This window comes from Pinus tabuliformis, chromosome J (genome assembly GCF_031772625.1).
Source record: "Pinus tabuliformis cultivar Carrire ecotype Pingquan chromosome J, CPIR1, whole genome shotgun sequence".
NCBI classification, from domain to species: Eukaryota; Viridiplantae; Streptophyta; class Pinopsida; order Pinales; family Pinaceae; genus Pinus; species Pinus tabuliformis.
The window spans coordinates 759049459-759063925 of NC_142295.1; the positions used below are offsets into that span (position 1 = coordinate 759049459).

Consider the following 14467-nt stretch of genomic DNA (forward strand, 5'->3'; position numbering starts at 1 on the left):
TTCATTCAGCTGTAAGTGACTTCACACTTGTTTCCTCAATTCTGGTAATTTAACCTTCATTTGAAATTATGACCAATTTAACGTTAAGTGAAATTTAATATATGAATACTATTTCAATTAACTTTCTGGTAATTTAACCTTCATTTGAAATTATGACCAATTTAACGTTAAGTGAAATTTAATATATGAATACTATTTCAATTAACTTTTATGGAATCCAAATGATAATTTTCACCATTCACATGAACAAATTTAAAGTAGGGAATTGCTCGGGGTTGAGAGTAACGGTGAACAATTTTGAATTAATGCAATAAACAAGCAATATTATTATATGTAGCACTTGGTACGTAAGAGATCGAGAGAACACTTCCTACGACGTAGAGTTGCAGGTTAGCATTTTCAGCACATTGTGCAATCCCATTCCTCAAATATCAAAATACCAATGCAGACTAAAGGATATTTTTCAGATCCGGGCAGCTTCCTTCATCTCACGAAAGCAATGAACGAAGCACTGGGAGAGCAGGCCTGCATCTACATATCCTTTTGCAGCTATGATCTGCACCCTCAACTTACCCATGTAGCTTGTACTCGTCACAAGAAGTGCCTGCCATGTTCAAATCGAATGGATAAATGAAAATCACAGATTTATGATACATTAATTTCCAGATAAAACAAGGAAAGGGCTACATCGAACCTGGGGCACACCGGATAGCGAGAAATATAAAGTTTTAACCATATTTCCAGCGAGGGATATCTGTTCTCCCGGCCCGACCATGTTTGTCACGTTGAGCGTGGTGTTTGTTAGGGTTTTGTACATGCATTTAGCTGATGCCTATTATAACAACATTTCATATCATAATAAGCACCTCAGTTTCAGGTTTTCTTCTGCAATCTCTCCTACAGATGCCAACAGTAATCATAGTAATAACTGATGTTCTCATGTACCTCAGGTCCTTTCACTTTTGTTACATAGCCCAGAGCTTTGCCCATTATGATGGCTGCCAATGACATTTTCTTTCTGTCTAGATTTTCTTTTACCTTGCGAAGAATGTCCAGAGGATTATCCGATTTCTCCATCGGTATTCCAATATGTAAAAATCCAAACCTGTTTCCCCAAGCCCCCTTACTGTTGGATTTAACCATCTGCTTCAAATCCTGCACATGGTAATGTGTTACCAACATTCATTTGACTGGAAAAAAGCTATTCGAAACTGCTACGGCAACCAAAGCTTTACTAAATCATACCTTGGTGCAGGACCTGGCTCTTGTGTTCATCGAGACCAAAGCAGTTAATCTCAGGTTTTCTACTGCCCCATCAATTTTCTCATCTGCATTCAAAATCTCAACTATTAGTATTCACGCATTGAAAATACATAAATGAGGAAGAGAAAGAAAAGGTATCAAGGATTTGATTGGGAGGACCGAGAGTAATCCGCAGGTAGCGTTTAAGTCCATAAAATATCACGCCCATTAGCACATCATTCACGGTCTGTAAAACAATGCAGCAGGGTTCAGCAAAGCCAAGTCCTAAATTTGTAAAAAGTTTCAAAATTAACAGCAGACTGACAAATTACCCCTCCAACAGAATTTTTGATGTGCTGAATATCTTCCATTGTGAAAGTGGCAGAAGACATGACTTTAGGCATCCACTCCACTCCAGGGCCTCCCCGAATTGGCAACTGACTGTCGTCCATCCATTTCACTCTTAATAAACTGCTCATCAAATCGAGCAATGTGTACCACATTATAAGCACAACGGTGAAAAGCCGCTGGCATACATTATGAATGGTGAACCCATGGATTTGGGATTTCTGAGATTCTGGGAAGAGCTGCGCACATTCAGAAGGGGGATCGCTGCGATTATCAGCCCTGGTAGAGCAGGCAAGCAATAAAGACATGAGAGAAGCTCCATCTCCCAGAGCATGATGCAAGTTAAGAATCACTGTCGCTGATGCCGTGCTGGTCTTGTAGTTGAGAAAATGAAACTCCCACAGAGGACGAGAAGGAGGAAGCCGCCTGAGATGCATATCGGAAATATAGTCATTCACATACTCATTGTAGTCTTCGAGTCCGGGAGGAAAGTTGGGAACAAAAACATGATCATTCACATCCACTTCCACTTTCTTCCACTCTGCAACTCCTTTGTCATCTTTTGTCTGCGACCACAGAAAACAGCTCCTGGTTAGTTCAATATAGTAAAACCAGAACAGTTATGCCAGTGCATTCACAGATCCTCCATGAATATACAAAGTAGGAAAGAATTGAGTATATGATACCATGATGCAAGAGAATCGGGGTTCTGAGGCAACAGGATATCCCAGATGGCTTGCTTGGCGTGAGAAACATCTATGGGCTGGTCAAACTCATAGATCGCATGCACACACGGTGAAAATTCTGCAGTGTTGAGAATGTACCCCATTGGACTTACAGGAGATGTTAATTGGCAATCCATCGCCTCTGATTCAACGTAAAATCCCTTGACCACTGACTGCAGCGAATTGGAAGGCGAACGAGAAAAAATGTGGAAGTAGAGGCGGAGGCAACCTTCATCTGAACGCCAAGGTTGGGTAGAAATGAAGGGGATGGATGAATTTTACAGCGCAATTAGGTAGAAGTTATCTCGTAATTTCGAACAATTAGATAGAACTACTCATACAAGCAAACCATCAAAATTCCCTTGTACCTTGACCTACCCTATCAAGCGTGGCCAGCGTCGAGTTTTGTGGATTTTTTTCTATTTTAAATCATATTCGACCCTGTATATTACAGGGATGTAATTTGCAAATTATTCGTCACAGGTGATGGAATTGCAAATTGCATCAGTGATTTGGGAAACGTTTTATAAAAAAATTATAGCTTTTATTGAAATGGTGAAAACAAGTCAGGGGTGTGAAAATTTATGTTAACATATGATACATTTTGACAGTATATACGGTTCAAAATAATCGAACGGTCAGTTGCGCGTTTCTGTGTCGTACTGCGTTTTGGGGTTTGGTAATCACCCTATGGAATATTGTTTTGGTTGGAATTTAGTAATTTTTTTGTTGGATTTTGGTGGGTGTTTTTAGTTTAATTTTTTCAATTTTTTTGGAAATTTATTGAAATCACAAATTTGAAGGGTAACTTGCACAATTGAATTTATATATACAGTCAAAAACCAGTGTAAACAAGACTGCATATAAAATTGACATTGAAAATAAATTAATAATTATTTATTTAATATTGAATGATGGCAATTTTTTTATATAATGCTTATATTATAGTACACATGTCATGTCATTAAATTATGGAATGATGTTATATTTTTTTAAATTAAAATATAAAAACCATAAAAATTGTCTATTCAATATTTTAAGAAATGGGATTTTTGAATTTAATTACAAACTATTTGTGTTTATGGTGCATAGTAATTAATATATAATGTATTTTTCAAATTATTTATATTTATTGTACATAGTAATTAATAATAGAGCACACAAAAATCAATTTTTGTCATCATTACACAATAAGAGATGAGACATTTCAACCAATCATATTTCAGATGAATAGAAATAAATTTTATTTAAAAATAATAAATTTAATTTCATAATGTTAAACTTCGGATAGATTTTAAATTTTTTTAATAAAAAAAAATTAATAGCAAGTCAATAAAAGTTATATCTTGCTAAAAACAATTATAATAACACAAATCAAAATTTCAAGTCAAATTTTTCAAACTCCAAAAAAAACACTAAAAACAACTCCATTTTATATTTTTATATTTCATTATTTTAATATTAAAAACCAATTCAATATCATATCTTAAATTTTACAATATAACTTTTTTTTTCAATTCCAACCAAAATCTGACAGTGTCATTTTGGGGTTGGTAAGATAGTAATTAAAAAGTTAGTTAATTAATTAAGTAATTAAGACGGTTAGGTTTCTCAACGTCCAAACTTTAAGCAGCATACGGTGTATTGCATATCCATTACCAGCTCATAAATTCGGGTTCGATCTTCTGTCTTTGCAGCAGTCCACTCTGGTACTCAACCCCATTCTGTCAGTTGTGATTCAGCCGCATTCTATTAATCTTCTGTTCCATTCCAGTGGCTCGGCCTTCTTGTTTTTTATCGAGGGCTGGACCTGTTTCTTTTTTTCCGAGAAGAAAAAACAAGTCTTTTGTCTTTATCTATAGAAAAAGCCTGTTTACATATTTATTGAGGGTTGAGCCGGTTTCATTACAATGGATTTACAAAATAATTATTGGGCGCCGAGCCTAGTCTAGTGAGCCCAAATGCCAAAGCAATTGACAAGATGTTCCTCGTGTTATTCACAAACAAAACTCTGGGATCAGCACATCTTCAGTATTCATCCATAAATGACTCAGTAACTTTGTTAGATCAGTCACACGTGTAGGGTTAGCATTATTATAAGTGCGATTTTTTGGAGATTTCAGTGATCGAATTTGGTGGAAAAAATTGAGGTTAAATCTTGATTTGTATTATTTAAAATGGTTTTTTAACTGTATATTTGGATTCAGCCCCCTGAAATACCTCTGAGACGCTTTGATTGTGCAGAAATTAGCTATCAAACTTGCGATTTCAATAAATTGCTGCCGGATTTTAGAAAAATTTGACTGGAAAAACTCACGAGAAAAACTTCAAAAAATCCCTTTAAAAACAACTCCTTAAAATAAGTGAAAATGTACAAATGTTTTTGGGATTAAATAATGAATTGTCCAAACATGTGAGTACTTTTGAACGGCAATTTGATTCCCATGGGCAGGCCACCAGATATATATAGAATAGGTGAGGAGTTGGGTTTGAATATTTACTCTGTAATATTTAAGTTATTGGCAATGTTTAATTTTAATGTTTTTTAATTAGTTAAAATTTAATTAAAAAAAAATTATAACCATGAAATTAGAATATAAGAATTAATTTGATATTTGTAAATTTGTATAGAATATAAAATAATAGATATGGGAAAATAAATTTGAAATTTTAAGTTTTCTAATTAATATTATTGATGATGATAATGGTTGTTAACGTCCACTGAGACCAAATAATGATCTATCGGACCTAAAAAGACAAATTATTTATTTTGATTTAAGATGTTATTCCGATGCTCAAAAAGCTTGGAGAGAAGCCTCCCGAGTTCACTATAATTTTGGCATTGTAAAAGGCTAGAAAGGTCAGTATTGTAACAAAGGTTGTGAAATTGAGATCTAATGTGGTTGTATGCAGGGCACTCTAAGAGGAAGTGGTTTTCATCCTCGATGCTCTTATTCTCACAAATATGGCAGATCCTTTCCATCCATGGATTCGGTTTAATTTTTATATATTAATCTATTTTTAATATTATATAGGGTTATCAAATTCCAAGTTCACAATAGTTTAGTTTAACTAATCAATAAAACAATTTACATCTGCTAATAGATATATTGGACATATTTTTTAATTGATTTTGCTTAAAATTTAATAGAATATTTTGAAATAATAAATTATATTTAGGCAATTTACATAGTTTAGATCTTTTAATTTTTTTCAAAACCTTAAGTGGATTTAGGTATTTGATAATAATAAAATTGTAATATTATCTAAAAAAATATATCAATAATCAAAAAATTAAAAAGTCTATCAATCATCAAAAATAAAAAATAAATATCTGAAAAATCGGAAATCCACTTAATCTTTCTTTTCTTTTCTTTTTTTTTCCTTTTTTTTCTAAATCTATGGATAACTCATTTTCGGCATGCACGGCTTGTTTTTATCATCATAGACTTTGAACTCGTGAGCAATTATATTGTTTTTGAACGAAGATTTTGTTCACTACATTAGTGTGATCTGTTTTGGGCATGTACGGTTTGTTTTTATCATCATAGGTATTGAATTAGTTAGGAGGTGTATTGTTATCACATAAATCTTTTTCGGTGAAAATCACATAAAAAATCATAGCAACAAGTTAAAAACGTATTTTGTTTTTGAATGAAGATTTTGTTAACTATATTTATGTAATAAATCACTATATAATTTATTCAATTTGTTTTAATATCAAATAACATTGTGTTTTTTTGAGTTATTTTTAACATCACAAGTATTGAAGTGGTTAGGAGGTATATTGTTTTTGAATAAAGATGTTGCAAGTTATATTTATGTAATAAACTATTTTGTGATTTATTCAATGTATTTTAAATCTTTATTTTTTATGTTTTTAAATAAATTAACAATTATGACCATATAGACTTTGTATATTTTATAATAAGTTATGTGATAAATAACTTGGTAATTTATTGAATTTATATACAATTTGTTTTAAATGAATTAACATCTATTTAGATTTGTTTAACCTCTAAATCGACTAAACTTAAGAAGATTTACACTTTTAGAAATTTGATTACTCTCAAAACTTAATAGATTAAGAGTTAAATTAGATCTATAATGATTTTAAATAATATATTTATATATTTATATATTTCTTGTGTTTGGCATTTTTCTCCAACATGTTTCATAATTTATCTTTTAATTCATAAGTATATATATTAAATAAAAAGTTTTGAAATATAATAGTTATAAATATGCATTATTATTTTAATTTATATGGTAAAATAGATCTTAATTTATAACTATTATTTATATTTCAAATGTATATATCTATAAAAATATTTATTAATTAAATATAAGAAGTTTTTATATGTTTATTAATTATATAGTTATTACAAAAAATTATTAATAAAAAATATTCAAATTTATATATCTATAAAAATATTTATTAATTAAATATAAGAAGTTTTTATATGTTTATTAATTATATGGTTATTAAAAAAAATTGTATTAATAAAAAATAAAAAACAAAAATCTCTACAAATTGCAACATATCCATTTTTAAAAAAAATTATTAAGGTAATTATGGTGACACTTCAACATTTAACTATTGGCAGGGTGTCTTCAAGACTTCTTTGATTTTAAAAATTACTTAGCCTTTACCATGCCATCATACATTAACATACATCTTGTTTTTGGTCAGAACCGATTTTTCGTACCTTAGCTTATTCGTTTTTATATAATATACCTTGCACCTAGAGGAGATTGCCACCAAAAGGTTTTTATTTTTCTTTGTTGTTGTTAAACTTATGATGGGCCTCAACCTTGACTTAGTTATAGTATTTTTAGCTTGGAACATTTGTTACGACCACCAAGGTCACCACGCTTAGGCATACTTGCTTTGTTATGTTTATATGTGTGCTCTATTTGTCGACGATCCTTTTGGAGTATCCAACTGTAACACACTTGCGGTCTCGAGATTTTCACGGATGATGTGTCACCCGATCCATTGTATTCATGAGTTAACGTTTAGATCCATGGCAGAGAGGTGGCTTTTACCGTTATGAGGTGACTACCGGCTCTCCCACCGCACCCGGCTGCCCGCAATTCTCTTCTTTGGCCCTTCGAGCGAGCTCTACAACCGTGGCTTCCACACACGTGTAATTGTATACAAAACGAAGCTATATCTACACCATTAAGTCGGAACCCTACGAGTTCACACTGCAATGAGGTATACAGATTCCTAGGTTATTGGTTTTTTAGACATGACAAAGTTTCTTGCGTGTAATCTCTCACAATATTCTCTTCTAATCTTTTTCTAGTATTCACGGTTTGTTCCTCCGCGATTAATTGAATGGATTTCACATGACTGAAGGGTATTCATTAGGGTTTTGGATGGTTTCTCTCTCGAAGCACTTCCGTTAATTCAGTGTGGCATACACAAAGTTGTTGCACAAGTAAAAGACAATCCCTCCCCAAAATTATACGTTTAATAGCAACTTTTAGTTTGGTTCTTCATTGGTATTCAACTACAAGCACTTTGATTATTCTGAAGTTTGGTGTAGCTAAGACTCGCACTTGGCACATTACCTCTTTAACATGTTCAAAGGCCTTACTTGCTTATGGAGTCCAAGAAAATGCATCTTTCTTCAGTAATGTTGTTAGAGGTGTTGTTATTCTCACATAATTCTTAACAAACTTGCGATAATACCTTGTCAACTAGAGAAATCCTTGAAGATACTTTAGGGTTGTGGGGATTCTCCATTCCATAATGACTTTCATTTTGTTAGGGTCTACCTTAACACCCTCATGAGATACAATATGACCCAAATATTCAACCTCTTGTACTCCAGAGAAACATTTGGAGGTTTCCACATATAATTATTTCTCCTCCAATAGTTTGAGCACCCTGTTAACATGTTGAACATGATCCTTCCAAGACTTGTTGTAGATTAGTATATCATCAAAAAATACTAACACAAATTTTCTAAGGAAGGGTTTGAAAATGGAATTCATAAAACCTTGAAATGTGGAACGTGCATTAGTAAGCCCAAAAGGCATGACCAAAAAATTCATAATGACCTTCATGAATTCTAAATGTTGTTTTCATAATTTCTTCTGTCTTCATTCTAATTTGATGATATCTTGAACGAAGATCCAACTTGGTGAAGTAAATTGCTCCATGTAATTCATCTAATCATTCATCAATGACAAGAATGAGAAATTTATCTTTAATAGTGAGCTTGTTGAGCTCCCTATAATCTGGACACATACACCATGATCCATCCTTCTTGTGCAGCAATACTACTAGAGCAAAGAAAGAACCTTGGTTAGATTGAATGATATCGACCTCTAGCATTTTTGCAGCCATACATTCAATTTCATTCTTTTGGGCATAGGGATATTTGTAAGGCCTGATGTTTGGAGGAACACTTCCTAGAACCAAATGAATATAATAACAAATAGGTTGGAGACCTTTGGGAGTCTTAAATACCTTGGAATGATTATCCAAGACCTTTTCGAGATCTGGAGAAATCGATGATTCGATTTTTGAACCTCTAGTGAGGATAATTGTGCAATTACCCCCCGTTATTCTTTCTTCAAAATCTTTGTCGTACCATTAGAGTTGATTATCTTCCCTGGTCTCCCTGGAATACCCCTTAATTCAATTTTCTTTCCTTCCCAATAAAATTTCTTGAAAATTTCTTGAAAATTGAGAATTATTGTCCCAAAAGACTGTAACCATTGAACTCTTAATCTAACATCTGCACCGCCCATTTGAATGGAAAACGTTGGACTATTCAATACATATTCTCCCATGGTTATCTTGATATTATGCCACTTTCCTGAGCAATTTATAGTTTCTCCATTTGCAACCATCACTTGACACTTTGTTGTTGGATATAGAAAGTAATTCAATTCCTTGGCTATCTTATAATGAATAAAATTATGGGTACTACCTAAATCAATCAACACTCTTACCTTTTTCTTCTAGATATATCTTTTTTATCTTGAGTGTTTGAAGAATGGTAATTCCTGCCAATGCGCTATAAGACATGGTTATATTCATTTCTTCTTTCTCTAGGGTTTGGTTCCTGGTGTATATCCTATTCTATTGATGTTTCTTGTTCCTTTTCTTCCTCCTCTTCACAATCTATGTAAAATAATTTTTTCTCAGTACATTTATGACCTTTAGTGTATTTGTTAACACAATTGTAAAGAATCTCTTTTGCTCTTTTTTCCTCCAGTTGTTGTGGTCTCAACCTCGTAGGTTGTGGGAGGCTAGGAGAAACAACACTTCCATCTTTACAATTGTGAGTGGTAGAATTCCTTGTTGCCATAATTATACTTTCAACTTTTTTTGCCACCCTGAATGCCTTCTCCAATGAATTAGATTCCCAAAGGACAACCTCATATTGGATGTTATCCTTTAAATTCCCTGTGAAGACATCAATCCTATGCTCCTCTAGATTATCAATTACCCTAATATTCAATTTTTGTAAGTTATCAATGTGCTCTACCATTGAACTCTTTTATTTGAGATTTATTAATTGGCTAAAGGAGGTGTTGTTCTTTATATCCTCATTATGTGTTATCATTTTCTCCGTAAAAATTGGCCAAGTGACAAATGGTTTACGATAACAAATCCATCGATATCATACAAATTGATTGGGTTCTAAATATAAATATAAATATGTATACCTTTTGTGTGTGCTGCATGTCATGTAGATCAAAATATTGCTCCATTTGTACTATCCATGTTATCGAATCCTTGTCTTCAACCAAAAGTTAGAGTCTCTAAAATCATGATTAATAGCCTTTTTGTTCTCATCATGAGTTTCACAAAATACCTTGTCTCCACTAGGAAGCATTTATTGTACCAACTTTGTCAAACCTTCCATGTCTACTCTTAACCAATCTTTCAAACCTTCCATATATACTTTTATTTTTTATTCTAAACCATCCATATTAACATTCATCATTGCTTCCAATTCATTTTTGTTTACTCTTTGTAAGAGCAAAATGTGTTTCACTTGCTCTCGTAATTTTGATATATCATGTTGCATTTCTTCATCTTCTTCATGTGTCATAGTAGAGGTTTCTAGTTTCTTACTAGGAGTATCCATTTTTTTTGTTTCAAGGTATATTGGAACTAAATAAAGATATATGTGCCTTACAATACCCTTTGAATTACTTCAGACTGATTTTTCAAAGAAAACTTATCCAAATTTTAAAAAACAACACACACACACCATTTTCTTGCTTTTAGGAGTTTGACCTTGAAATTGTTGTTTCTCTCTAATTTCAGCCCTCCAAGGTTTGAAATTTCGTCCTATGGTAGCCCTTTGAGTCTTCTTTCTAATGCCACAAGTCCAACTAAGATTGGATTCTTTAAGGAAAATTTATGCCAAATATCCCACAATGTCCTGATTATGGACTCTTTCAGTAGAGAACACTTGCATGGGTTGCTATGTGTCATTGTTTCAACTTTTTAGTCTTCCAAGGTTTGAAATTACGTCTTATGGTAGCCCTTTGAGTCTTCTTTCTAACGCCACAAGTCCGACTAAGATTGGATTCTTTAAGGTAAATTTATGCCAAATATCCCACAATGTCTTGATTATGCATTGTTTCAGTAGAGAAAACTTGCGCGAGTTGCCATGTGTCATTGTTTCAATTTTCAACCCTGAAATTGATACACGACAAACTATATTTTGTTTAATTTCAGTCACTTTTTATGAAATTTAAATATGATGGTTGAAGAGAAAGTTATGACGGTTTTTCCTAGGTCACTAGTTTGAGAGTAAAATTTGAAGCATGCAGAAACCGTAAATTCTTCGGACCATATCTTAGATAGTATAGTGACCCAAGATCTAAAAAATTTTCACGAAGTTAACCAAGATTTCAGCTCCGCGTGGTCGAAATTTAACTTCCAAAGCCTCATAGAAAAAAATTATAGCGAAAATTCGAAGATGACCTGTTTGAAGTAGTGAAACCCTAGAATCCAAAGCTTTCATAAAAAATGTTATGTAACTAGATTTCAAAATAGAAAAAAAAAAAAAAGATAAATCAACTACTTGAAAATTAGCATCTTTGAGGGGGAAACCTCCTTTACATCACATAAATGAACAATTCTTGGATGATACAAATGACAAGACCTCCTTGGTATATATAGGAGTCTAAGGGGTCGCAATATAATCATAGCATACATAACAATAATAATGTAAGGGCACGACAATAACAATAGTGGGCTTCTATGGGGCACAACAATAAAAATATGGGGGCTACATGGGCATAGAAATAACAATAAGGGGGTTACAATAACAATAACAATAGCGTGGCTACACTAGTATTATAGGGACCTAACATCCATCGATAGTTGACCCAATCTTAGGTCATTAAATTCTTTGGTTTTGTCATCATAAATTTGCTTAGTAAGATACTTATTTTTGAAATGTTACCGAAAATTTTCTCACATTACCCCTTGTTCATCAATTCCATGGATTGCCTTAACTTCTTCTTACCACGAGGTCACTTTTCCTTAGAGTTGATAGATATCTAGGCAAGCCTTCGAGTTGTTGTCGTGTTTATAAATATGAAAGTACTTATTAATATTTATTAACCACGCCTCTGCTACTTTCTCAGATTCACAATCAAAAGTTGGAGGTTTAATTTTCCTAAGTTCCCCTTGTAATTTTGTTTTCTGTATTTTCGCCCCTTTATGCATTTTTCTCTAAGAAACATTTCCATATTATTCTTCCTTCATTTCCTTACCACCCTCTGATCACTACAAGAAAAAAGGTCATTGATGAGGGTCATGCCTGTGACAGACCTTTAAGGTCCATCACCAATGTCGCATAAGGTGAAGGTCTTTAAAAAAGTGTTTTTGTAAGTGTATATAGTGATGGTCCTTTAAGGCTTGTCACCAAAGCCATTTTCAATGACACTTTTGGTGAGGGACATTAAAGGCCCGTCACTAATTCTCTCTTTGGTGACACTTTTGGTGAGCGTCTTTAAAGGCCCATCACTAATTCTCTCTTTGGTGACACTTCTAGTGACGATCTTGTATTGACCATCACCAATGATCTTTTTGGTTACTTTTGGTGACGGTCAATGAATGTTTCTCATCACTGATCATTCCAATGAGTTTTTGATGACGCTTCATGCCTGTGACAGAGCATTAAGGTCTGTCACCATTGTCGCATATGGTGACGGTCTTTAAAAAATCATTGTTGTAAGTGTATATAGTGATGGTCCTTTAAGGTTTGTCACCAAAGCCATTTTCAATGACACTTTTGGTGAGGGTCGTTAAAGGCCCATCACTAATTCTCTCTTTGGTGACACTTCTAGTGATGATCTTTTATTGACCCTCACCAATGCTCTTTTTAGTTACTTTTGGTGATGGTAAAAAAATGTTCGTGATCATTGATCATTCCAATGAGTTTTTATGACGCTATGTACCTGTTACTATATTTTTTGTCAAAAGATAACGATTTAAGACCATTGTTGTGGAGTCTTTTTCATTATGTGTCTAAGGTCATAGTGGTTATAATAGTCAGTCAATTTGTTAAGAAGTAATTAGTGTGTATCATGTCCCTCAAGTCATAAGAATATAGTTTTCCTATCAGTCAACACATGATTCATCTCTATTAGGTTTATTATCTAGCAAATTTCCTTTAAATAAAGTTCCACTAGTGTGTGTAGGAACTATATTATATAATACATAATCAAGCTTTGTCAATTATATTAATGAGAGAGACCTAGCACTCCTCAACACTCATGGCACACCTTAACATGCTTTGGAACAATACACTAACATTCCTTGGCACCTCGCATGTCTTGGAACATATTTGTACCTAGAACATCTTGCTATGAGTAGGACGTGCAAGCACATGTTGGCATGCCCTAGCATAGCATAACACTCCCCTATCATGTGTTGGCATGCCCTATAGTCCCTAGCATGCCCTGGAACACCTTGGAATAATATTGCATTGACAAACATTATCACTTGGCACACATTGGCACTTGGCATGTATTGGAACATATTATTAGTGTGCCTAGCATGCCCCTTTTGAAAAAGATAAAGTCCTGACTTATTAACCCTCTTATGTGTTCATTTCCTTGCATTTTAGCTTGGTTATTCCTTTTGTTGCCTTGAAACTCCTTGACGCATATTGGCATACTCTGGCACCCTACACATCTTAGCATGTCTTAGCACCTGGCATGCCTTGGCACTATTTGGCACATGTTAGCACACCCTGGAACTACCTAGCACACTCTAGCACTTCTTGACATTCCCTGATATTCCCTGGCATGCCTTACCCGTGCTTAGCATACCTTGTCACTCCCTCCTTGGCATGCTAGCTAGCACTCATTGACACTCCCCGACACACCCTCATATTCATTCACTTCCATGCATTTTGACCTAGTGCTCCCTTGTGTTGTCCTAGTGCTCCCTAACACTCCTCAGCATGCATTGGCACTCTCTAGCACACCTTAGCACTCTTTGATACGATCTGCCACTTCATAGCATGCATCACACTCCCTAACGCACATTGGCACTTGGCACGTGTTGGCACTTGGCAAGTCTTAGAATGTTTAGCATGCATTGAGATGACTTGGTATGCTTTGGCATGGTTTAATATTAAAGTTATTTGAGATCAATTATTGGAAATTAGATGAGAAGAAACGGAGGAATATTTGGCACTTAGAATGCATTGACACTTGGCTCTTGACACCTATTGAAACCTAGTGTTGGTGTGTCTAGCATGCCCCTAATGGAAAAGGTAAATTGATGACTTATTAACCCTATTATGTGCTCATTTCCTTGCATTTTAGCTTGGTTATTCCTTTTTTTGCCTTGAAACTCCTTGACGCATATTGGCATACTCCAGCACCCTGCACATCCTAGCATGTCCTAGCACCTAGCATGCCTTGGCACTATTTGGCACATGTTAACACACCTCAGAACTACTTAGCACACTCTAGCACTTCTTGACATTCCCTGATATTCCCTGGCATACCTTACCCGTGCTTAGAATACCTTGTCACTTCCTCCTTGGCATGACAACTAGCACTCATTCACACTCCCCGACACACCCTCATATTCATTCACTTCCATGCATTTTGACCTAGTGCTCCCTTGTGTTGTCCTAGTACTCCCT

General features: G+C 34.1%; 1 protein-coding gene across 1 annotated transcript; it reads right to left on the reverse strand.

The window, feature by feature from the left end:
* Nucleotides 1–302: 302 nt before the first annotated feature.
* On the reverse strand, nt 303–2734 carry LOC149228941 (wax ester synthase/diacylglycerol acyltransferase 2-like). Its single transcript, XM_089375751.1, has 7 exons — nt 2277–2734; nt 1575–2156; nt 1423–1489; nt 1246–1328; nt 946–1155; nt 695–832; nt 303–604 (listed from the first exon to the last, which is right to left on the reverse strand). The coding sequence occupies exons 1-7, from the start codon at nt 2277–2279 to the stop codon at nt 464–466; spliced, it is 1224 nt and encodes a 407-aa protein (XP_089231877.1). The 5' UTR covers nt 2280–2734; the 3' UTR covers nt 303–463.
* Between the last annotated feature and the right edge of the window lie 11733 nt (nt 2735–14467).

Coding starts and splice junctions, on each gene's coding strand:
- LOC149228941 (XM_089375751.1), bottom strand. Junction 1,490..1,574: donor TCAAAAATTCTGTTGGAGGG/GTAATTTGTCAG, acceptor ATTGTTTTACAG/ACCGTGAATGATGTGCTAAT. Junction 605..694: donor CGCTATCCGGTGTGCCCCAG/GTTCGATGTAGC, acceptor TGAACATGGCAG/GCACTTCTTGTGACGAGTAC.